The sequence below is a fragment of the Epinephelus fuscoguttatus genome, linkage group LG15 (genome assembly GCF_011397635.1).
Source record: "Epinephelus fuscoguttatus linkage group LG15, E.fuscoguttatus.final_Chr_v1".
NCBI classification, from domain to species: Eukaryota; Metazoa; Chordata; class Actinopteri; order Perciformes; family Serranidae; genus Epinephelus; species Epinephelus fuscoguttatus.
Window position 1 is genome coordinate 28,318,153 of NC_064766.1, and position 25,836 is coordinate 28,343,988.

General features: G+C 43.3%; 1 protein-coding gene across 4 annotated transcripts in view; it reads left to right on the top strand.

The window, feature by feature from the left end:
* Positions 1–25,836, top strand: part of LOC125902193 (SPRY domain-containing SOCS box protein 4-like) — a 121,311-nt gene that overhangs the window by 41,302 nt on the left and 54,173 nt on the right. For 2 of the 4 annotated variants that reach the window (XM_049598368.1, XM_049598370.1), the window contains exon 2: positions 24,688–25,639. In XM_049598368.1, coding sequence (XP_049454325.1) covers positions 24,907–25,639 — 733 coding nt within the window. In that variant the 5' untranslated portion in view covers positions 24,688–24,906. Of the gene's footprint in view, positions 1–9,062; positions 9,623–24,687; positions 25,640–25,836 lie in introns of those variants that run through there. The other 2 variants (XM_049598369.1, XM_049598367.1) reach the window with 2 other exon arrangements.

Here is a 25,836-nt window from a genome sequence, read left to right on the forward strand (position 1 = left end):
AGCAGTGTAATGAGAGTCTGCAATCAGAGGTTAAAATCGTGGGTTTTTCTCGCTCTCTATGGGTGGGAGACAGCCACCTATCACAAGCCGAACTGTGTGTGTGTGTGTGTGCGCTTGTGTGTGTGTTAATGATTTAGGGTCTCTGTGGGACACCGATAGGAGGACTTGGCACGTGGCAACGAGGGGTTAGCAGTGACAGACGCAGACCAGCAGATGTTTGGAAAAAAAAGGGAGGAGGAGCGGGCGGAGAAGGGAGGGCACGGTGAGGGAGAACTCAGGGGAGACGAGAGGAAGAGGATTGGCAGGGGAAAAAAATTGTGGGAGGAGAGGAGTGGAGAGGGAGGTACTGATTGATGGATGGATGAGCAGAGATAGAAGAGATGTGGAGCACAGGGAGAGGGAGGTGAAGGGCTGTTGGGAGGGAGAGGAGGATGGTGAGAAAGAGGCCATCAGGCAGGCAGCTGTAAAAGAGCAAGGGAGGGACATAAATTCAACTGATATAAAACTGAAGCATCGCACACACAGTGCACCAGTGTTGAAAATAGATATTTTTTATAAATGCTGATGTAGTGTAAACAGGAAACACTCACAGATGATCGTCATGTGCCTCTTATTGTCATGTCAAGTGTTTTTGAGACTTGCTGACTCGCTCCCTTCTGAAGACTTTTAAAGAAACAACCCTTCAGAATTTCTGAAATACAGATTTGGTTCAAGTGTTGGGCTTAAGTGGCTCACAAAAGCTGGATAAGAGCATGAACAGCTACTATAATAAAACACTCTGGCGATGCTAGTGCAGATGGAAAACTTCAAACAAGGTTTTCAGATGCGTCTGCAGCACTGAAGACACGTCCTTTATAAAGAGAGAGCTGTATATTGTGCCGAGAGCGAGGGGCAGACATGATACCCTGTGACAGTGTAATTGAAGAGCTTGAAAGAGAGAGAAAGCTGCATGTGTGCTGTACGCAGCGAGACTGTGACTCACTTAGAGAGCTTTCCTATAATGAAACAAGACATGGAAAGGTTGTGTTTTAATGGAGAGCGAGGGAGAGAGGGGAAATGAAAGCAGCAGATTGCCGTCTGTCCCTCCTGCTGCCTCCATTTACCATCATTGATTGTGCAGCCAGGCTGAGTTAATGCCTACCTGCTGTACTCCGATGGCCAGCATCTGTATCGACGTGCGTGTGAGAGGGAAAGGAGTGGAGTGGCTCTGTGTTTCCACTCGGCCTTTCTTTTGTGTCCACACGTTATGACACCTGAATGTTGGTGTTTGTATGGATGTCCTTACAGGCCGAGGGGCATGGGGACAACCCTCTGATATGAAGACATTGCTCCTCAAAGAGGCTATTATAGGGGGAGAACTGAGAACTGAAAAGTGTAAAGATTAGAATTGTGTTTTATGTTTCCTGCCTTAGCAACAACAGTTTGGGTACATTAACGCCTAGTGCACATACTACTGTGTTAAAAATGTTGCTGACCCTGTTTTACTTGGAAAACTGTGAGTGTAGACACTCACGTTTGCTTCCGGAGGGTCTTATCAGGCATGACATGTCGAACTAAAACATTATAGCTGGGTCTACGTACACTTTGTGGCTTCATCCCTCTTGTGTTGATACTTCTTTCCTGGTGTCGAGGTTTTCTTCAGCTGCTGGTAATGCCTTAATATGTCGCTGTATTTGCTTTGCAACAACTCCCAGTTGTTGTTTTGTGCCGCCTTGATTGCCTTATACTCAGGTTACTTTCAGTTCAGTAACAGTTCCACCTTGTCGTTGGTCCATGCAAAGAAATCTCTGGTCTTAATTTTCGCCATTGTTATTCTTTCTCTGTTATATTTTACTGTAACTAAGGACACATTCACACTGGCGCTATTTGGTCCGCTTTAAAGAACCCTGGTGTGCTTCCATGGATAGTTCGGTTCATTTGAAGTGGTGTGAACGCTTATTCGAACTCTGGTGCGGACCAAACGAGCGAACCCTGGTCTGCTTGAAAACTGGGGGTCTCGGTTCACTTGCAAGTGAACCCTGGTGCGGTTCGCTTACAGTGGGAAATGCAAACAGACTATCCAGTGAACCAGAGAGAGGAAGTGACATAGAGCACAGTGCATTTTGGTGTTTGGTGTTTTTGTGGTGACCAAGCTGGCGTAGGGGATGAATTTCCGCTTTCGGTCCTGGCCAGTCAACGAGCTGGGTTTTCTTCTTCCTCATGCTTTTTTTTCTTCCCCGTCAGTGGTAATTTCAGGCAATGCCGCCCCCAAACGAGCAGCTGTTGTAACTGTGTGACGTTGTCCAGGCGGTTTGGTCTGCTTTAAAAAGGGCAGTGTGAAAGTGAACCGAACCAAATGAAGGTGTGAAATTTTTCAGCATTCCCTGCCCAATCGAACCAAGTCCCCTGGACTATCCTGGTGTGAATGTACCATTGGCAACCAACCACAGAGTAGACAATCTGCTTCCCGTTAACATCAATAGGTGTGTGCCCAGTGTTTGTGGATGGTCATGTTATATGCGTTTTCAGGTGTGTTAGTATGGATAGAGATTATTTCTGCCAAAGCACTCGTATGTATGGAGATCATTTTTATTTTTAAACACCATTTTAAAAAAATTTAAACTTATTAGTTTTGATGGAGCCTAAATTACTACTACACCAACAGCAGATTCAAAAAAGGAGACACAAGTCAATCACTCAGGGCAGGACAAGTGTGCTATAAAGGAAAGTGGCCAAACCAAATCCAGAGGGAACACCGGAGTTGTCTTTGCAAGAAAAAAAGCTTTAACTCAAAGATGAAAAGAGGCAATGAAGAGTGATGAAGAGTGATGTATATGACACACAATCTGCAGGTTTTCCTTTGTTGCAGTGGAGAAATTCCTGGAAACCTTCCATTGGTGCAAAAAAACATGAAAGCAATGATCAAATAAGGCAAAGAATTAGGATGAATTTTGCAGAGCATTTCTTCATGGTTGATGATGTTAGATTATTGTTAAGATGCAGGTGTAAAGGAATAGTTCAACAGTTTTTATTTACCACTAGATATGAAGGTCAATACAACACTCAAGTTTGTACACTACACTCGAAACTACAGCCAGATGACGATAAGTTTTGTATAGAGACTGGAGAAAGAGAAACTCCTTAACATGATGCATCTCGTTTGTCCTCATCCATACAAAAAACCCAAATGTCAAAAGGTAAAAAAAAAATTAGGTTTTTCAAGGGGTTTTGTATGGACTTTTTCCTGGCTGGCTGCTGTGACTTCCTGGAGTTTTCAATGTGCTTGGCAACCGCGTTGTAACAATAAGACTCCAAGAAATCTCTGCACTTGGCAAAGAAATAGCCCAGGTTTTAGGTGAGAGTAGATAATTAGGGTCCTCACAAATATGGGAATATAAATGTTTTAGTGTATCTGGGTCCATGTGTGAAAACAACAGCTGATCGTCTGATTACAAAATCTGCCCGTGTGTCCTTCATCATCCCTCTTTCACTGTTACCTCGTTCAAACTGAACGAGCTTCTGTCACCCTCTCTCTGCCATCTGTACACAGTAATCCGACCATCTACTGTTTCTCTTTTCTTACTTTCCTCTCTCCCTGTAACTGTCTTCACCCTTCACCCCGAGGCTTCAGACCCCTGTTCCTCCCACTTCCTTTCTTCTGTACTCGCCTTCTACCCTTCCATCCATCCGTCCGTCTATCCATCTATCCCTCCCTCTCTGTCGACCTCTACTCCCCTGGGCCTTGTGGACAGTTGGATGGCTTTGTGGTTGACACGTGTGTTGGCAGGAGGCAGTGCGCGCACACACATAGACACACATATACTCGCCCACAAATGCACATGCACACACACTTCCAGTTTCTATTGTCAGTAAGCTGCTCAGCTGTGAGCCCCCTAGCCCTAATTCTGTGTGTGGGGGGTGAGGACAGGGCCCCTATTGTCCTGCAGATTAACTCTCTCTATCTCACACACACACACACACACACACACACACACACACACACAAACTCTCCTTAGACCCCATGGGGTCCCTTAAGTGTGAATGTGCCTTGAGGCAGAAAATCAGGGGGCAATTTACGGCAGGGTCCAGCAGAGAAGATGGGGGATGTACCACAGGCTCACTGCTCCATTTGAAGCCTTAATGTCAAACTGTATCTTTGGTTTTGTATTCAGGATTGTAGAGGAGCGTCTGAATCCCTTTATTAGAAAGTACAGTAACTTCAAAATGAACAAGAATTTGTTTTAGTGGATTTACGCAGGACTGATAATTCACATAGTGATACATGGTCGTTAGCCCTTTTTACACATGAATCGCTCAATAAGGCGGCTACAAAGTCCCTTCTTTATGCTGTCTTTGCTTTTTTAAATGAAACCCAACAACACTGGTATAATGCCGCCTCAGTGTGTGATTACAGATAGCATGCCAGTGTCCTGGAAGCAAAAGAGGCCTGATGGGCGTGATGTGCAATACTAGCATTGGCCTCTAGTGTGACATGAAACATATGTGTTGGCAGCACTTTCTTAACAATAACAATGGCATAACATGGCAAAAACAATCTTTTACCGTCCCTATCATGTGGTGGTTGATCTCGTCCCATACTTGGTAGGTAAGGAGCTCCTGGACTTAATTGTTTCCCCAGTTTGTGGACATTTTCGGATGCTGTTTTTCTTTGAGTTAGCCGCTAACTGCTCTAGCTGCTTTTAAAAACTTTGTTGGTATTCGTCAAAACGGCACACCTGTCCAGTCCATCATCCCATCCTGCCGGCTGTCCCTTTTACACAGATGTCATTTTGGTGCTGGTAATACCTCTGCTGCCGTCTTAAAGGTGAGACAACTCTGTCCCTCATTCCGCAGTTGTACCTTTTATAAACAACGGTGAGGCGGAGTAATGGGGTGACATTCCTGCCTTAAACAGGCAGTGTCAAAGGGGCTACTGACACTCTGATGCAGAAAATGGTACAGACAGCATAAGGGCCCGTACACATGCCATTTTTTTGCACCCTCAAATTAATTGTTTTAAATGTAGAGGCGTGGCAGGTGCACTCTGAAATTAACCACAGTCAACTTTTGGAACGCAGCAGCACACATCACATGACATGTGACAGGAACAACCGTTTTTTTCCCCCGTTAAAGGTTTTTTTGGGGGGTGTTTTTCCTTATCCGCTGCGAGGGTCATAAGGACAGAGGGATGTCATATGCTGTAGAGCCCTGTGAGGCAAATTGTGATTTGTGATATTGGGCTTTATAAATAAAAGAAAAAAAGTTGATCATTTTGGTGCAGAGCTGTCAGAGCTTTACATCTGTCCCATAGGTATAGAACAGTAGGCCCAGACATTTAAAAACAGCGTAAGTAGGCTATGATATGGTGCTTGTTAAGGCTGCTTAGCAACCGCAGACGCAACCTGCCGCCGCGCTCTTGAAAACTGGCTCAAAAAAGGCACAAAAGTAGCACCCAGCACCCGACCTCGTGTTTTCCGTACAGTTAAAGACATTGTATGTGTATGGGCCCTAAAAACTGTACACTAGATGTATTTTTTTTTTGCATATTTGCAGAAAACTTCCTGCCTTCTAATTTCTCTGTGCACACACTGTAAACCAAAACAGTTATCAGGTCAAAACGATTTCAACATTAAGATCTGAGCTGTATAATTAATAAATGTATATAGTGTTAAACATGTGCCCTCAAAGGACCTGAACATACAGTGTGTTGTTGCTGTGGTTCTGGACAACACAATCAATTTTGGTGATCACTGGTTTGAAGCAAAGCCTCCTGAAACTAAACCCCAGAAAAGCCTCTAATCCAGCAGCTGAGTTTGTGGGTTTGTATTTTGCATGCAAATTAAACTGTAAATAAGCAGCAGTAAAATAATGAGCTGAGCCCTCATAGACTCTGAAATTCAACCTGTCCGCAGGCGCACAGTTTTTAAAGCTTTACTATGAGTGCACCATCGCCTGGTCATGTCTCGTGGTGATATTACAAATCCAGAATCATCTTCCAGGACTGGGAAGGAACGACTCTTAACTGCCTTTTTTTCTGGAAGAACTGACAGATTTCTGCTGCAAACAAGATTAAAGAAGAGAAGTGACTTGATTACAGCAATTAGGCCAGTGTTAACAAAAACAGCCAAGAATTTAAACTTATTTTATGAGCACACAGTTGCTTAAAAATACAAATAAAGCATCACTTTTTAAGCAAATCTTTATTTTATTTTGGGAAAATCATCAGTGAAATATTTCTCCAAACCATAAAACCTGAACTTGGCCTCACAGCAGCGTGACTTTAGAGGAAACAGAACCTCAGATTTTTTGGCACATTTTTCAACCCAGCTTCAAAGCCCCTTCCTTCTTACCTGTGTGTGTTATGTTAAGTCTACACTGACTGCTTACATTCAAAACCATTGACCTACATCGGCGGGTGTCCAGAATAACGGCGAGTCAGTTAGGAAGTTGAGGTTTGTGTGTGTGCTCATGTATGAACTCCATGTGTGCGCGGGGCAAAGGTAATGTGTCAAAGCTATATGTCTGCGTCAGGTGATCCATGGCAGCCAGTGTGTGTTTGTACAGATCTGCACATTTCCTCTTTTCCAGCTTCCCAGACTGAAAGAGGCCAATTGACCCGCTTTATGTGGACAAACTTTGTGTGTGTGTGTGTTCCTGTGTGTGCTGAAAAGTTTTTTTTTAAATGCCTATTTCACTTCTCAACATCTATAAGAGCTTTTAAATGTAGGTCAGTTCCATAGTCTGCACAAATGATCTGACTTTAAAGTAGAAGTTTAAAGCTTAAATTGGGAAGCTCTGTGTGAAATAATGCAGCTTGGAGGCTTGGAGCTTTTTTTTCAGAGATCCTGCAATACTACTGCAACAACACTGGTATAATGGGTGATTTTTAGATAGCATGCCAGCGTTCCTGACACAAAAGAACTGTGACGTATATCAAATGTGTTGGACAGCACTTTCTAAACAATAACAGAGGCATTAAATGGCGATAACAACCACTTAAATCATGTTTTAACTTTTTCTAAATGAAATAGCCATTTTTTTTAATAAAGGCTTTCTATACATTTAAAGAAGAGTGCCTTGGATTTTCCTTTTTTTGATGTCTATATTCCCACCAAAGAGCACCTTCATCACATGATTAGATAAACCTTCGGAGCACTCTGGACTTTCTTTTTGACTGATAACAATCATTTACCTTGCTCGATTTATGTCAGTTGATTACGCCCTCTGCTCGGAGCATAAGGTGCTCACGAGCCTCATTGTCCCCCCAATGCAGACTTTTTTGTCAGTTCTTCTTTGAGTTAGCTGCAAACTGCTATTAGCTGCTTTTTAAATCTCCAGGTGGTGGGCTGCACACATAAGATGTCATCAAAACGGCACACAGATGTAGATTTGACTGTGTTAACTACCTCTGCTGCTGCATTTGTACATTTTATACCCAACAGTGAGGCAGAATAACGGCGCAACTTTCCCACAGCGAGCAGGCAGTGAAAAAGAGGCTTGTGCAGTGACACAGGGTCATCCAACTAGGACTTCCTGGATTGTATCTCAGCTGCACCTTAAGCAAAACGACCCCACCAGTCACTACTCCAGTCTCTAGTGTTGTTTTAATGCAGACCTGATTTTGGTCTGAAGGCTTGCAAAGGCTATCGCCAGAAGCTGGTTTGCTTAGCTTAGCGAAAAGACTGGAAATGGCTCTCAAATCAACACAAACTACAAAACACCAAGTGTAAAAATGGCAACTTGAGTGTTTCTTGACTCTGAGCTGTTTCCAGGCAACCTGCGGAGACAGGAAGTTGTATTTCAGTTTGTTTTTTGTGCTTATTGAACCTAACTGGCAGCTAACCAGCAGCCAGTTAGCTAAGCTATGCTAACCTGGATGTCCAGCTTTATATTTAAAGGGTAGACATGGGGGTGGTATCAATCTGTAACACTCCACCAGAAAGCAACAAAGCATTTTTCTCAAAGTGTCGAACTAGTCATTTAAACATGCAATGTGCATTTGTGTGTCTGTATGTTAGTGTGCACCAGCTCCCACTTAAATGCATCCTCTCTTTTTTAATCATAGGTGTCTGAGAGCAAAAGTCAGACAAAACCACGATTTACCGTCCCGCATCTCTCTCGTACTGCATGTTACATTCAATGCCACTGCAGACATGTGATGTAATGATATGGTGGGAGCGGTGGTGCTGTGTGGAGTTTGGTTCCCCGGTGGTCGCTGCAGCCCTGGGAAAAGGAAGTCCATACAGGAAGTGAGCTGGCTGGGCTCAGTCCTGCATGACTGCAAACACTGTTAGTCTGTCTCACTGCAATGCATGTGTGTGTATGTATGGAAAAAGTAAGTGTACACACACATGTACACACACACACACACACACACACACAAGTAGTCCTGCATTAGTGTTGATGTTTATGCATGCATGATTTATTTTTAAATGCCACATGGAGGTGAAAAGTTCTACTAGTGAAAGGAACAGATGGCCATTTGTGTGTACAGTGTGAGAGCAGTGTATATGTGAGATTTTTTGGAACGTGTGGATGTGACCTCCCCAACTCTTCCCTCACTTCCCCGACTTTGTGAATGACTGATGCTGCGGGAAAAAGCTCTAATGGCTAAAGACTGACAAATGAACTTAGTCATCACATCACCTCAGAGCCAAGTTATGCGGTAATGTGCAGATCTGACGACAGGAAAGAACAGAGAGCAATGGAGCAGAACAAAACAGAGCAGGTCATCACCTAGACAGCGCTGGATGTTGTGAGTCAGTAGCAGAAATGTGAAGTAGGAAATGGATTCTGCAACAATAATTTTAACACTGTGTGAAGAGTCTCAATGAGTTCGTCTTTCTTTCAAGAGTTTCCACGTTTTGCTGACATGACAGGACTGGTATTTTCACCTTGATGCCTTCAACGTGCTCCTCTCGTGCAGTGTCTGTGGCACGTGTATGTGTGTGTTGGTGTGTGCCAGAGGGGGGGTTGGTTGGCTCGGTGTGAGCTCTTTGTAAGAAAGGGGGAGTTGGGAGGTGGGAGGGAGGTGAACCGGGTGTTTCTCTCAGCTGCCTGCCGGTCTGGTTGCTGTTGGTAACTTTGCTTGATGAGATCAGAGGGGATCGGCTTTCAGCCCTTCATGTCTCCCTCTCCTCTCTCCTCCCTCCCTCCCTCTCTCTCTCTCTCTCTCTCTCTCTCTCTCTCGGAAAGACTGAAGTGGAACTGAAACTGGAGTGGGGCTGAAAGTCTGTTCAGAGCTGTAGTTGTCAGCGGAGAATGTCGTGACGGCGCTGCCTTGGAAACACTCCTCAGAGTTGGAAGCGCAAGTGTGTCGGGGGAAGGTGGGGTGGTGAGGAAGAAGTGATAGCCTCGGGACAGATAAGCTCCAGGGAAGGGAAAAAGAGGGAGGGAACAAGGGAGGGAGAGGTGGGCAGCTCTCTCTCTGTCTCTCTCAGTCAGACTTGCCGGCTGCTGGTCTCTTCTTCCTCCTGTCTGCTCGGGTTCTTCTTCTTTGCTGGTGGCTGGCCGGAGGAGTTTATCTGCTGTTTTGGCTGCCGTTTGGATGTGAACATGGACTGAGCAGCTACATGCAGCGAGACAGGAGAAGAGTCACTGGAGATTCACTGTAAGCGGCTTGATCTGTTGTGCTGTCTACAAGGTGTAGTGTGTCATCACTGGAATATGTCTCTCTGAAAGATTGTTGCTATTTCAGGAGTGTGTGTGTGTGTGTATTTGTGGAGGAAATAGAGTAGCAGCTACAGTATGTGATGCTCTGTGCTTATTTATGTGCATGAATGTGGGTTAAAAGTGGCTCTAAGTATGACTAGTTTTTAAATATTTTACATTAGACAACACAAGTTGCTTTTTTTTTTTTTTTACCTTTTGTAGATACACTCAACATTTTCTTTAGTCTGGATGCTACCAGGCACTCAGCCTCTCCTCCTCGCTCCCTCTCTCCCCCCTTCTGGCTCATCTCCTGTCGCCTTTAATTCTCTAAATGGTCTCGAGGCCCCAGCTGGCCAACTGGGATACCCCTGTGTGTGTGTATGTGTGTCTTTGTGCTTTTGTTTGGGAGAGATAGAGTTGAGACTTCTGGGGTAGGCTACCCGAGGATTTCCCCTGCTCACACACTATAATAGGATAGATCCTGCTCTCTATTTTTAAACACACTGTTTGTCTATATGTTACAAACACCCCTAATCTGACACCCTGCTCTGCATTGCCTGCAGTAGCTCTTCTCCCAGTGTGTGTTTAGTCTATGGATTGGGGTGGGAGGGTGTATTTGTGTGGTCCATCCTGGGATAGAGATCGCAGCCCTCCTTTTTCTGACTTTATCCTTTTGTTTTGTCAGCTGCTGACCTCAGTTTCTCTCTCCCTCTCTCTCTCCATCTCTCCCATTGTTTGTGTTCTCTTTATTTCTGTCAAATCCATACAGCCTTCCTCCACCACAGCCTCTCTGCCTGCCGTCTATAGTTAGTCCCTTTATTTAAATAAGCTCTCTTTTGGGCACTGTTTTTAATTTACTTCTTTGTTTTCTCTTTGTTTTCTGCCTTTCTCTGGTTGCAATGCGAGAACAGCGGGGAGGTTTCTCGGTGTCACGCTGTTTGTGTGTGTGTGTGAACGCTTGAGTGGATGTACTTTTCCCCGTCAAATATCCTGGCACAGCACCCAATGTTCCACTTTGAACAGGGCAATTTTGGAGAACATTGGGTGAGACCGACAAGTGCCTCAATCAAAAAACCTGTGAGTGTGTGTGTGTGTGTGTGTGTGTGTGTGTGTGTGTGTGTGTGTGTCACAGAGGTAATTATTTCCACGAACTGTTGATTATCGTTCGATCGCTGGTTCTATTAATTGCCATCTTCCAGAGCACAAAGTGACATCTTCTAATTGCTCACTTTGTTTAACCACTGGTCCAAATCCCAGATATGTTTAATGAACAATGGTATGAGAATAGGAAAGCAGCAAATCCTCACATCTGAGAGCAGGAAATGTTTGGGCAGTTTTTAGCCATGCTATCTTCACGCCTACTGAGATTGAAATGTCAATCTGACTGTCCACCACTTTGATTCAGGATGAAGTGTCTCAACAATCCACTGACTGTACCGAGATAGAATATTGTGCAGACATTCATGGTGGCCATCATATGGTCAAAGTAATTATTTGTTGAATACTTTTAAACCAAGTATCAGGATACCTAACTGCATTTCTATGCTTTTTCTTTGTTCATAAATTGTCAATCATTAGCATACTAACACTAAGCTAAGACTGTCAATATGTTGTGGTATTGTCTTCTAAGCAGCCAGGGGGTTTTCTCTCGTTCTGTACAGTGAAGCCAATGCACAAGTGCCTTAAACCTGCATTCTTTCTAATGGCCAGCAGGGGGCGACTCCACTGGTTGAACAAAAAGTCAGATTGTATTGACATTTGTGGGAGAATGATCCTGCTTCTCACTTTACTCATTATCTCAGTGAACATTTTTCCAATTAGTTTATGGTCTCAATTGATAGCCTGAAGTCTTCTTTAATACCGCATGATGTTTATTTTTGTAAACGATGGTCCTATTTAGGGTGAAATAGACGAGAAAGCAGAGTATGCTTGACAAGTTGCAATTACAGCGGTATCCTTGGGGTTCTCAGACAGCTGACATGTCCACCCTCTCATTCAAATATGGTCACTTATGGCTTCAAAAAACAAAGTGGCAGTGGCTAAAATGCCAAGCCCCAGGCTTTAACCCTTTGGGGTCAAGATATAATTGGCCGTTTTTGACTACTTTTGATTTTACCTTTAAATTTCACCTTAAAAGCTGTTTACCTTGCCTTGTTTGGTGACATTTTTTTCAGCACAACCTCACGCGTGTGACTTTACAGTTATTTTTTCATTTTGACATACTGCATTAACACATTGGACCTAAAATCACACAAAAAACACCACCAATAGGAAAGGATTTTCTGCTTGCGAGCACTTTCCTTAGAATAGCCCATTTTTACCGTTTATTCCTGCATCAAACGCAAACCAAACGTGACGACAATATTCAGGAAAAAGCATGGCATAAATCCGTTTTCCGTTTTATCAAACGTGTGCTCAGTCCACAAGATTGTGGAAATAAAGGACTTACAGCGACTTTGTTTAAAAAGTTTTAATGCAGTCGGACTATGCTTATGAGCACAAGAGTTCAGCAAGCCACTGAAGGACCGCCCTGCGGATTTACTATTGATTCTGCAACGTAGGGAGTTTTTTTAAACTCTGAAATTGTGTCCGCCCATCTAAACACAAAATCAGGGAGAAAGATCAGTCTTTAGTTAAGCAAAGCGTCTAAAGACTGACCTGAGTGAGGCTGGGTCTTGCTGCTATGTCATCTTAAATCGGTCATGTGATTTGGATGCACCGGCGCGTCCGTCGACTCCAGAGGGTTAAAACAGTAGTCCACAATCCAGTGGGTGATGTCACAGTGGCTACATCCACTTCTGTGCATGTTAGCACAAAAACCAGCATATGACACTGTGCTGACATTAGCACTTAGCTTAAAGCATCACCATTCCTTGGTAGAGCCTCTTAGAGCTACATGTATGGCTGTAGATTTGTAGTGTTGTTACTTGATAAATGATTTAAACAATTAATTGATTATTACAATTGTAAATTTTCTCCCAGATCACTAATAGACCAAATCAAAATGTTTGTTTCCAAACCCTCCACAGCACGTACACTAAATGAAACAGTGCCAAGAAAACACTGGCTCAAGTTGATTAGTTACTAGCCACCTAAAAAAATCAATATGAGTTTAAGTGTATGCTTTATTTAGCATATTTTCACCTCATTACCTTCTTGTCAGACAGTCATTTCGGAAAGGAGGAACTGAAGCCATTATCTCAAAGCCACCAGACTCCATTGACAAAAAGAGTAATTTTAGAACACGGGAGTTGCTGGTCTGCCACTGCCTCGATCAATTTGTTTTTAAGGTAAAGCAGTGAAAGTATACTAAATATAGAGTACACTTATACTGATATTGATTTTGTTAGGTGGCTAAAATAGGTTTTGCTGCAGCCTCTGTCCACAGCAGTACACTGCTTAGCTTCTGTGGTTCATCATAGACAAAAGCAAAGCAACACAGTACATAAAATAAGCCCCGCAGTAATGTCAGACAGGACAGACCGTGTATCACTATATATCTCTGAACGTTACATTTACAGCTGAAAACGACAAGAGAAATAAATAATGTTTGTCGATTTCACATATTTTCACAGTTCAAATCAGTTGCCAGGTGTCTACACAGAATTATTACCGGGACGTCACAGTGATTTGAACTCTTAGCTTTTAAGTCTCCCTCTCTTAAATGTTTAAAACCATCTAGTGAAACCAACGAAAATTAGTGTCCCAAGTGTTGCTTTAGACGTCATCACATCATGAAAGCGTTAAAAAAAAATTATTCATGGGTCGCGTTCGGCTCGTGTGGGTGTAACGCGTTTCATCACAGTCTTGTGCAAGCGGGTCACATGTTAAACGAGCGAGGCAGCAGCAGTGCATAATATTCAGGCAGACTTTGATTCAGTTTCATTACTGCTGGGGTTGTGAATCTGCCACCTGAATCTGCTGCTACCCCAGAGAGAGCTTTATGGATGGCACCGCCAAGGCCTTCTGTGTGTATGTGTGTGTGTGTCCATATGTGTATGTGAGAGAGAGATGAATAGGTTTTGCGTAGGTGTCCGTAAAGGCGTGCTCAATCACTGTAACACTAATGGTCCTCCCTTAGGGCACCATGGATTTTAAGGTGACACAGCAAGCATGAGAGGAATATAAGAATTTAGGAGCAGACAGTGTGTGTGTTCATACATCGTCTGTACTTCAGTCTGTCTGAATACACTGTGTTTAATTTTTTGGAAACTATTTAGTTTCAATTCCTGGATCACCAGCGATGCATGTTTGGTATTTAAAAGGAAAAAGGCGAGGGAGTTTTAAGAGGGAATTTTTCATTTCATGAGAAGAGCAGATTAATGTGAGCAGATGAGGAAGACGTGGGAGAGGGAACATAATTCATTAGGGAGACGGTGACTGAAGTTACTTTGAAAAAAGAGTTCATTGAAGAAAGAAGGGGAGTGCTTCTCTGACCGGGGTGGGAATACATAAAAGCGATGCATCAGGGAAATTTCACGAAAGGCATCCAATAACTATTGCATAAAGGGCATTTCTCCCATGATACAGTCAATTTCATCTTTGTGTGTGTGATGGGGTTTCTGCCTGTCAGTGAGCACGTGTACTCACATGCAGCTGCGTGTGAATTTGCTTGTGTGCTGTGTTTTGCAGACCGTGCTTTTCCTGCATGCTGAGCTCGCATTGATTGCCGCATGGCGGACACTGGGGCATTTTCGGTGGCAGGCCTGAGATAATTTGTACCAATTGATAGGATGTCAGCTCTGCTGTAGCCCCCATGGATTTACTAGTACAGTACGACAGAGAGAGACGAGGACAGAGACAAATGGTTTGGTAAATAAGGAAGAAAGTAGAGGAAAAAAATGGGAGAAAGGATAGAAAGTTGGGGAAAATTGAAACGTATGAGGAGTTAGTGCCCGATCAGACAGAGCACATTTTTCAGATTGCTGAGAGATACTTCCACTTCTGTCTGCATTCCTCCAACAACACAGGCTCAAAATTATGTTAGCTAACAGCTAGTTGGTTGCCTAAAAGGGTACTTTGCCAATTTTCAACCAGCTTTGTATTATAACGATGTGGATAGTAGGTGTGAATGAGCTATGGTTAACTTCTCTAGGGTGGCTGTGGCTCAGGAAGTAGACCAAGTTGTCCACTAATCCGAAGATTGGCAGTTCACATGTCGAAGTATCCTTGAGCAAGATACTGAACCCTTAATTGCTCCTGATGCCTGTTCCATGGGTGAGTGAGTGTGTTAAAAACTGAGTAGCAGGTGGCACCCTGTATGGTATCCTCGGCCACCAGTGTATCTGTGTGTGTGGTTGAATGTGACTTGTAGTGTAAGAAAGGTGCTACACAAGTTCAGGTCCATTTACCATTCAATCCCAGGGAAACTCCACAGAATGACGCAAAATGCGCCACTTCTGTATTTTTGTATTGCCCGCTACCTAAGCCATGGACACAAAGAGTATGAAAGTGGATCAAGAGACGGACTTGCCCCCCAAACTCCGATCAAATATTAAAACTAGACAGCTTTGATCAAATATGAACCAAGACTCTTGTCTTGTTTCTTAAATCTAACTCTGCTAACTCTGTTAACTCTATTTCTCACCCAAAATGTTCTGCAGAAACATTTTAGTGCCCTTTTTTAGCTGTAATAGCAATGAGCTTGTGAACAGCTTTTGGGCGCCATACTGTTTGCTGTGTAGTTAAAAAGGAGGCTGAAAAGTTGCCTATTCCTCACCTTAAATGTTTTCAATAATGTGTTTTAGCTTGTTGTTTAACTTTAATACAAGATTGTGTACCGTTGTGTCAAATGGACATCACTCACCAGTGTGAGTGTTTCCTGGTCCAGTGTGGATCTGTGCATGCATTCTGGTAGTTATAGGTTTTCTACTTCTTGGGCAAAAGCGAAGGACACAGCCCTTTTTCTCTGTTTTCTCTGGTCACATAGCACCAATTTCAAAAGTATTTGTGTCTTTCTACTGCATAGACAGCCCTGTTTTATGAAAAGACCATCTTCCCAGGAGCGAAATACTTCCTGAATGTGAAACCGTTATGTTAGAAAGCAGTTGAGGCTACAGTTTGTTCAGATATGTCTTGCAGCTTTCCTACAGCGACATTGAAAATGAGCTTATGGTAGCTTAACACAAACTGTAAACTGTATGATACCACTTGTTGTCATCTCCACCACAAAAGGCCTACCTCTCAATTCAGCCAACTGGATTATGGGCATAGACACCAACTACATTGGGCCCTTTTCTGCTTTAAATTAGTTTTTTCAACCTCAAGGTGTTCAGGGTGCTTCTGCAAAAATGTGAGGCGCATAGAGAGGAAGGCCGCAAGGTGCCTAGCAATGCAAAAGCAGCAAACAAAATGCTCCAGTCTCGCTGAAAACAATTCCGGAAAGCTGCTGCAGGCTGCTAAGACGCACTCTGTCTCATTAGGACCTTAAAAAGTCAAACCTACAAAGAGACAGTGGTAAAATAGCAGTGATTTATTCTTCTACAATTGCCTAATAAGTCCAGAGACGTCCATATGAGTGCACCACTTCTCCTCATCAGCTGTAAGATAAGTTAAAAGTCCCAGTCTGGAGTCTCTCTCTGTATTTTGACATCCTGTTAGGAGCCAGACGGTACAGTTTATGTCTCGCTCCGGCATCTTCAGCTACCCAGGGATTCCCTCAGTAGGAATGAATGTCAGCAATGCAGCGAGGATGGTAGTTTGTTTAATCTAGTGGGTACAACTGTTGCCATGAAGTGATATAATATAAATGTGTGTGTCTGTTTTTCTGTGTGTTCGTGAGCTCGGTTTTTATACACTCTGTGTCCAAATGCCGCCCCCCCAAGGAGTGGAAAGTGTGAGAAGTGACCGCTTTGTGATTCATTTTTCAGACGTCATAGGAAGGAGGCAAAGCTGCTCTGCTTCAGCATGACAATTAAGGTTCAAATAAGGTCACAGTGGTTTAAAATCTGTTATGTGATGATGGTAAAAAGTCATATGGTCAGAGATTAGATAAAAAAAGGGAACTGAATCACAAGGGTGAGCAAAATCTGTTAAAATGAGACAGAAAATTAGTTTGGCCTTTGCCTGTTCGCAAATGTTTCCTTCTGCGATGAATTTCAGGCTCGACAAACACATCAGCGAGCGAGCAACTTTTAAATTAACGCACCCCCTAATACTGCACTTAAATCAGAATTCACCATGGCCAGAATAAATCGAGTTCACCGACCCTTGAAAAGTGAGTCAGGAAGTTCATTTTGCACAGTGCTGACATATTTTAATGCAGGCTCATAGCTATTCCCCCAGAAACAGACAGACACCTCAATATTTCAGGAGGGAGCTGCTGAATTTCTCATGCCATAACCGAAACAGAAACAGACACATGAAATGTTTTAGTTGCAGTTCAGTAAATGTTTCATTGCGCGGACTGTATTTCCAAATAAATGTCCTCGGGGTCTGGGGGGCAAGTCATGTGAACATTTCTTAAAGGAATACTGAGACATTTCTTATTAACTATTCTTGCCAAAAGTTAGAAAGAAAGATCAATACCATGTTTGTACAGAGCCAGGCTAGCTGTTTCCCTCTGTTTTCAGCCTTTATGCTAAGCTAAGCTAACTGGATGGAGCCTTATAGCAAACATAAGATAGGTGAGTGGTATTAATCTTCTCATTCAGCTCTCAGTAAGAACATATACGATTCCCCGACTATTCCTTTGAGAGGTCTACAGAATATTCATAAACATGTGACTGCATACGACTAAACAAAGCCCATTGTCTCCGCGTGGTGCAAGACAACAGCTGTTTCTGCTGCTGTCAGTGTCTGCAGGTGGCTGGGATAATAACACACACAAGCATGCTCCCAGGCCAGACATTATTCCATGAAAACAGAAACAGGAAGGCTGAATGACTGGCTATCTATTCATTCAGATCCTGTGTGGGTCAGTGGCTGTACTTGACTGTCTCTCTCATACACGTTTGTCACCAAGGCAGACTGTGGGCTTTGGAGCCAAATCTTAAACCAGTTCTGTGCATTTCAACAGTGAAAGAACCCAGCAAGCATTTTTTGGTTTAAAAAACGTCTAATAGCCGTCTACATGAAGACCTGACGTCTAGGCTAAATCACGGCTGAATTTGGGCTGTCAGTGAAAATTTGGTAGACGTCTAACCATAGCCAAAGTGCAGACGTCATCAATTATACGGCTATGTAGAGACCATGTCCAAAAAATGGAGATAAACATATTTTAATTACTGTTGACTCTCCATATGTGATTGAATATCATACCGCATGCCATCTGCAATGGCGAAAATTACATTTAATCAAGTTCAAAATTAAATTGGCTAGATTTGGGTTACATGTAGCTAGACTAAATCTAACGTATTGGCTAAATATAGCCAATACATTTAAATCACAACTATTGCTTGCTGGGAACAGGCTCTCGGTTAGGAAAACCAGAGCCGCAAACTACGTACATCACAAGCTGGGTTAGATTATTATTTCACAGAGTAAGCATAGCTATTTAGCTAGCTCAAGGATAAAATTAACATCTTATGTTCAATCTCAATTAGAATTGAATCATGTTGGGCAGTTAACTGTCTTTTTGAATGTGATGACTGCCAATCACAACTGGCTAGGGTTGCAGCAGCAGTATACTGGTTTTACAGTATACCATTGTATGAAACCATGTACATTTGCTTATCTGTGGTATTAAACAATGCAACCTGGATGGAGAATTTCACTGGTGTGTGTGCTCCTTCTCGTTTGCCTACGTTTTTAACGTCTAAAAGTTTCTGTTATAAGCAAGCATCTGTTCAACCAATAAAACCTTTCTGTTTTAATTCCTTTAAGGGCGTGTGTCCACATTGTTGTGGCAGGGCACTAGGGTATAAGATTTTCACGATACAATAACTGTCTCAGGAAATATCTCGGTTTCACGGTATCATGATATTACAGAATTTATATATATCAGTCAAAATGACCCTTAAAGGGACGAAAATGGAACAGTTATTGTTGGTTGAATGAACATTTAATTACTATAATTAAAACTTGAAACCATTTTGTTATTGGAAATATGTGTAAAAAGTCTCCCCCTAGAAAAAAAACTAAGATAAAGGGGAGATTTAACATTCAGTTGTGTTTTTCCGGTATCGTAGATAAGCAAATGTACACAGTATGATAACAGTCTACTTTTATATCACAGTATACTTTCAAACTGGTATATCACTGCAACCTTACTGGGCAGAGCTTCATCTCAGCGCCTCATAAAAAAGTGCTTGTGGTGCTTTTTGTTAATGATGTGCCGCATGTGGGTTTGTTTCTATGGCAACAATATCTTTTTTTTTTTTTTTAAGATTTTTTTTTTGGGGCATTTTTAAGCCTTTAATTGATAGGACAGATGAGCGTGAAGAGGGGGGAGAGAGAGAGAGAGGAAGTGACATGCAGCAAAGGGCCACAGGCTGGAGTTGAACCCGGGCCACTGCGTCAACAGCCTTGTACATGGGCCGCCTGCTCTACCACTAAGCCACCGACACACTGGCAACATTATCTTGACATAAACGTTACCAAGGTAGCTCGCGTAAAGCTATGTCAACAGAGGGTCAACTACTCAGTTGACAACACCCCTAAACTGCGAATGGTAATAAAAGCAAAGCACTCAGCAGCCACTTCCAGTGTCTGGCGGCTGATCTGCACCCAAAAAATGGGGTTTTCTGTCTTTGTTGTGACGGTTAGAAAGTTTTCTCTAAGCAGCTGCATACGCTCTTTCCTCATTGGGAACAAGTGAAAGAAGACGCTGGCGCTAAGAAAAACAAAAATTGCTTTGTGGACACCGGCCCCAAGAGACAGTTGTACTTTGAAAATTTCATATTGTAACAACCCTACAACCAGCAGCACGAATTTGTTGGACAAGTCATGTAACACTTGAAAAGTGACCATGTGGTCTCGTGCTTGAAGTTGGCGTGAGCGTTGCTATGAAACTGCAGCCATACACAGTGATGTAATGACTTGGCTCACTGGCCTGTGGAAAAGCGAGATGGTTCTTAGAAGGTTCATGAGTTGAACCAACTGCGAATCGCCACCAAAACCAGGGCTAAGTTTAAGTTGTTGGAAAAGAGGTATCAGACACAAACACAGAATGACACATGTACAGTAAATATTACTGTACCCAGCATTGCTTGGAAAGCATGGTTTCTGTTAGTCATGGGTGTTTCGGATCCTCAGGAGAGCTTTACTCAATGTCTGAGGAAAAGTTCACAGACATACGAGGTCTGTTCTCCGAGGGTGGTGCAGTATGAGTGAGAGGTTCCTCAGCAGCTTACTATCTGTGTGTGTGTGTGTGCGACTTCAAAGCCTGTCTGCCCAGTCAGAGCTTGTTGGACAGTAAATGAAACACAATCTGAGGCAGACACACACACTGTGTCCTCCTCCCCATGCACACACACACACCGCCCTCACATGCTTTTTAGTGACTGCAGCTTGTTAGTAGTACAGCAGGAGAAGCCAGATGAAGCTAGCCCACATACCAGGTGCACGCTGCTCTCTGTCTGTCTGTCTGTCCTCTCCTTCCTTATCGCATCCTGTTCCAGCTTTTTGACAAGGCTTTTAGAACAAGTTTTTCCTTTAATGTAACTTGTCGGTTCCTTTTTGTGTCACATTTGCAAAACTTTTTGCTGAACTTTTCTCAGTTCACTTTTTTCTGTACATGTCGCCAAGTTTATCCATTTTCTCTTTTTGCTCTGTCTCTCCTTTTCCTTCCTGTATCTCATTTTTCCAGATTCCTGCGAATTTCTGCTCTAAAATCCATCAGCTGTAGAATCTACTGTGTAATTTGATATTTACAAAGCAATAACTGGGCTTTAAAATCACAGTAGAGCTGAAACAATTAGCTGATCAATCAAAGAGGTGACAGAAAATGTTCAGAAAATGTTCAACATTTTCTAGTTTCAGCTTATAAAAGTTGGGAATTCCTGCTTTTCTTCATCTCCTGTCATCGTAAGCTTAGTATCTGTGGATTTTAGGCTACATTCACAGTACAAGCAAATCTGATTTTCCCCAATCAGATCTTGGCCACTCTCATATGTGGTCCTAAGTCCGAGACATAGCCGATCACTGGCCATGCAGCTGCTGTGGAATTAATGTGTGTTTTTCCAGAACATCCATGGTTTTTCCATGTCATCCTTCACTGCACAGGTGCAGATGACTCACTGTTCAATGTTAGAACGCTCCGTTGAAACTTCAGAAGGCTGCTGTAGCCCTGTTGGGCAGTGCACTGGGCCCAGTGTTCTGATGGTCCATAATTCAGAGCCCCCAATAGTCCAAAATATGTCCCATCAGACCTAAAGCCCATCCGATCCAGAAAACAAACACCCATTGTTCCAAAGCACCCTTTATCTGACACCAAACAGAAACACATGGCTAATTATAATGCGTTATGACATTACCCGACCTTGCCAATATGGCGAAGGCATGACCTGATGTACTCTGCCTCTGATTGGCTAGTATTTGCTCTTGTGTTTCTTCGTCTTCTCACCCTCATCCACAACATATTTTGTCATCCGACCTCTTAAGAAGATCATTCAGGAGATGAAGGTGTACCTCTATTTCATTATGTCATTCTTTTGTTTTGTTTTATCACCAAATGTCTGTCACGCAGCTGTGAGGCTTTGTGTTGTTGTATCAACAAGCATGTGTTGTGGTTGCATGTGACGCGTTTCAGGGCAGGGATCTGTTTACACTGGTGTCAGATATGGGTCACTTCAAACATGAATGGAAAAATTTGGAATTGAACATCAAGCCCTGACATGTCAATGTAGCCTCAGACTGTTGGTGGACAAAGGCAGGAGATGTCGCCTTTGGAAGTCGTGATTTTCCACTTTTTTCTATTAGTTTTGACTTCAAATGGTACATTTAGTCATAGCACCACCTGCGTTTTGCATACGTGTGGCACCCAGTGATCTCCTGTCTCGTCTGACCCAGCTGAACGTACAGATGAACGGAGGGGGGGTTGAGTGCGGTCGATCCTCAATGAGTTGGCTGTAGAAGCAGAGAGAGAGATGGAGGCAAAGTAAACAACAGATGGCTGAAGCATGTTGCTGCTCTTCGCAGCAGCAGACGCTGCGCCAGCCCACCACCAGCCTCTTGAGAGGTTACTACGCAACGGTGACCGTGACGACACAGGGTCAGATGTCAAGTGCCTCCTTGATGACAGCCCCAAAATACCAGATTGTCATCCACATGCTGTGCCAGACTGAGCCAGCTGAGACACACACACTGAGAGTTTGTACAGTGTTAAATAGTGTTTTCTTTGGCTGAAGTTTGGCAGCGAGGACTCTGGAATCTTCCACGCAGCGTCCACCCTTAACCCACCTGCCAGCCGTGATGACACACACTGAGGCAGCTGTATGTGTGTGTGTGTGTGTGTGTGTGTGTGTGTGTCCGAGCATTGAACCCTTTCATGCTGAGGAGTGAACTGAGTGGTGGCACACATTGGCTGCCAGCTGCCATGACCTCATTCACAGTGAGAGAGACAGAAAGAGAAAGACAGAGAATGAAAATACGAGCAGCCAAAATGAGACGAGGTGTGTGTGTGGAGGGCATAGAGATTTCACACAGAATTACACCATGACCTCACTCTGTGGTGTGGCGTCTGACTGGTTTGGTGGGAATATTTGTGCTGGCATCATCAGTCTGTGGTTAAAAATAAAAACAGAGTACAAATTGTCACATTAACTTTAGTGCAGTTTACATTCAGAGAAACACAAACAGTGGCCTTGCTGAAAATTGTACTTTCTGAAGTGTATTTTCAACTCAATATTATTGACTTTACAGGCTTAATTAATTGGTTCATGTATAAATTAAGACTTTAGACTGAGCAGAGATCCACCAACAAAGCATTAACCTGGATTTCCCATGATAGTACTGTACTGTCAACAGAGGAACAAGGTTTAACCTCTTTTTTTCCCCCTGTAATGCAGTGCAGTGTTGACATGTAAATAAGCATCGCCCCTGTCGAGGTGCTAGACAGACACTCTTACCAGAAGATGCGTCAGCTCAGCGTACACATAAAAATAAACGGGTGCTTTGCTACTTGTTGCGGGCGAGATAAAGACATGCAGCAGATATATGAGGCACACAGAGAGTTGTCATCCACTTCCCTGTCTGCCCGAGGTGTCACTGACTCTTTTCCTGTGAACAGGAAGCACCAGCTGCTGTTCCTGGAAGAGATAACTACGTCAGTTTAACCACATAGCGCTGTCTGTACATATGTGAGTGAGATCATCTTGCTTTTCTATGCTGTATGACGGTGTTCAAGACGGATGAATTAACAGTAAATATGCGAACAAATTGATTCTAACTTAATTTTTTCTATTCGTAAAACCGACTTTACCACAGGAAAGTAAAAACAATTGAGGTCAAATTTGTATATTGTAGTGCAATTTACATTTATGAGATTATTATCTGTTCTTTTTAACGCAGTGTCACCTTTTCTCCAAATAAACCAAAACTTGAGAAACTAAACTGAAAGTGAATAAAAACTGAACTAAAACTGTGTCGCCCACACTGGAAACTAAGAACATTACGCTGAAAATGACAAAAGTGGAAATAACATTCTCAACATGAAACCAGAATATCAGCAGTGGTTATTGCTTGCTGGTATCTGGGTTCACTGGCTGCACACACACACGTAGATGACAGGACATAAACTCCCTGCTGCTGTTACATTTTACAACGTGAATCATATGCTGTATGCTGATGTGGGAACGTTAACATGCACACTAATCTTCCACTATAACTCCAAATATGATAGAATTCTGAATTTGATGCGGGTCGTGCATCGCATACTCTAAGTTAGGCCTTATTCTGAATGTAGCACTTTCTGATTGAGACATGATAAGCCAGCATTATTTGGGTTTTAGGAGCATTCGTGTGTATACAGCGCATTCAGAATATATGTCATGCTCTCTGGCATCACTCTTTCATTTTTCCACTCCGACAGCTTGTTGGACCATCACAAAGGGGCAGGGCTTAGTGAAAGGTTAATTGGGGATTTTTACTGCAGTTTGTGACACACCTCTTCTTGCCTGTTTACAGTCAGCTCTGTGTTATACACAAACCAACTCGCCAATAAGTCTGTTGGTTAGAGATGCACGCCCGAAAGACAAGCCCTGGTCAGAAGGAGAAACACACCTCCTTTTAAACATTATAAAGGACTTCTCTGTCAACAGCTTCTTAGATATGCACCGACATCGTAACACCAACCCTATCAAGAAGGTGGCTATAGAAATGAAAGGGGAGGATTTGTCCACAACAAGCCACAGCAGTTTCACTTTTCCATAGTTTGACGTGACAAAAAAACGACATGTAAGGGCATGTTAATAGGTGTATGCACGGATGCGTATTAACAGGAACACTAGTGAAATATTCACTTTCAGTATCCATGTAAACAGCTTAGTAGGAATATTGTCTTCTTTTTTGAAATAAGCGCAAAAACTGGAATATTCCATGCATGTAAACATAGTCAGTGTGAGGGTAAGTGTAAGTCAGGCTGACCTTTTCAACTTTGTTTCTCTGTGGAATGGAGATAAATTATTACCTGGTGTTTTTGTTTTCACCCTGTTGTGTTGATGCCTTTGCAGACTCAGGCAATACTCATTAAAATTACATTACCTAAATGAGAGCGTGCCAGGTTCAAATCTCAGTAATGTTGCACAACTGGGAAATGTTTGCATGCATGTATTGGTATTGGCATGTGACTCTGTGAGGAGGATACAGGATGAGTCAGAGGAAATGTGTGTGTGTATATGTGCCAGTGTGTGATTGCATGTGTGTGTGTGCGCGCTTGTTCATCCTGTTCATTGTTTATTCAAAACAAAGCCACACAAAATCTGTGAAGCAAAGAGTTCGCCAACATTTGCCACTGGCGTAATTTTCTTTTCTCTTTCAATCATCATCTCTCTTTTTAGTCCTTGTTCGTTTTCAGGCTCATTGCTCAGACTTTAGTTTGCTGAAACTAGTTATGGTTAATAATTAGCAGTTAATTTCTTCTTTTTTTAATGGTTCTTTCTCTTGTTCTTCTCTTAACAGGAGGGGCAGCAGCTCTGTCTTTCTGAAGACATTTGTGGCATGAAACTGGATCGCACACATCTTTCATTCATCACCTCCACCTCCTTCATCTCCCTCCACCACTCTTCAGTTAGGAGCTCTCACCTCAGCTCCACCGCATTGATGAGGTAACGTCAAGCTCTACGCAGCGTAGCACCCACCTTTCCTTCCCCTCCTTCTGTGAGCCTTTCCATCACAGCCATGGGGCAGAAGATCTCTGGCGGCATCAAATCGGTAGATGGTCGCGGGGAAAGCGGTGGCTCCCCGTCCTACCGGCCTTCAGCGCATCGCCGTCAGCACCCAGAATTGAGGGGCCCAGATTTCGCAAAACCACCACGGCTAGATCTCCTATTGGACATGCCATGTGCTGGACTGGAGACCCAGCTCCGTCATGCGTGGAACCCTGACGACCGCTCGCTCAACATCTTCATAAAAGACGATGATAAACTGACATTTCACCGCCACCCGGTCGCTCAGAGCACGGACTGCATCCGGGGGCGGGTTGGATACACAAGGGGTCTGCATGTGTGGAGGATCCACTGGCCCTCTCGACAGAGGGGCACCCATGCCGTGGTCGGGGTGGCGACCTCAGAGGCTGCTTTACATTCTGTTGGCTACACGGCGCTGGTGGGGTCGGACTGTGAATCCTGGGGCTGGGATCTGGGACGCAACAGGCTCTACCATGACAGTAAGAACAGGGCCCACAGCTCGCTGCCCACTTACCCTTCTTTCCTGGAGTCAGACGAGACGTTCAACCTGCCGGACTCTCTGCTAGTGATTCTGGACATGGACGAAGGGACGCTGAGCTTTATGGTGGATGGACAGTATCTAGGAGTTGCATTTAGAGGACTGAAAGGCAAGAAGCTGTATCCTGTCGTCAGCGCTGTGTGGGGACATTGTGAGATAGCCATGAAGTACATCAACGGCTTGGATCGTAAGTACCATATCCTACACTGACAACACATTATGATTAAGTACTGATAAAGAGTATTTAATGCGGAATTTTTATGACACTATTACAGTAGTTGGTAAGATGGCTGTTAACACAAGAATAGAAAAACAGCACTGTGGTAGCCCAATTGTAACATGTCACCGCATGTCCCAGGCTGTAGTAAGACTTTCAGTTTGTTA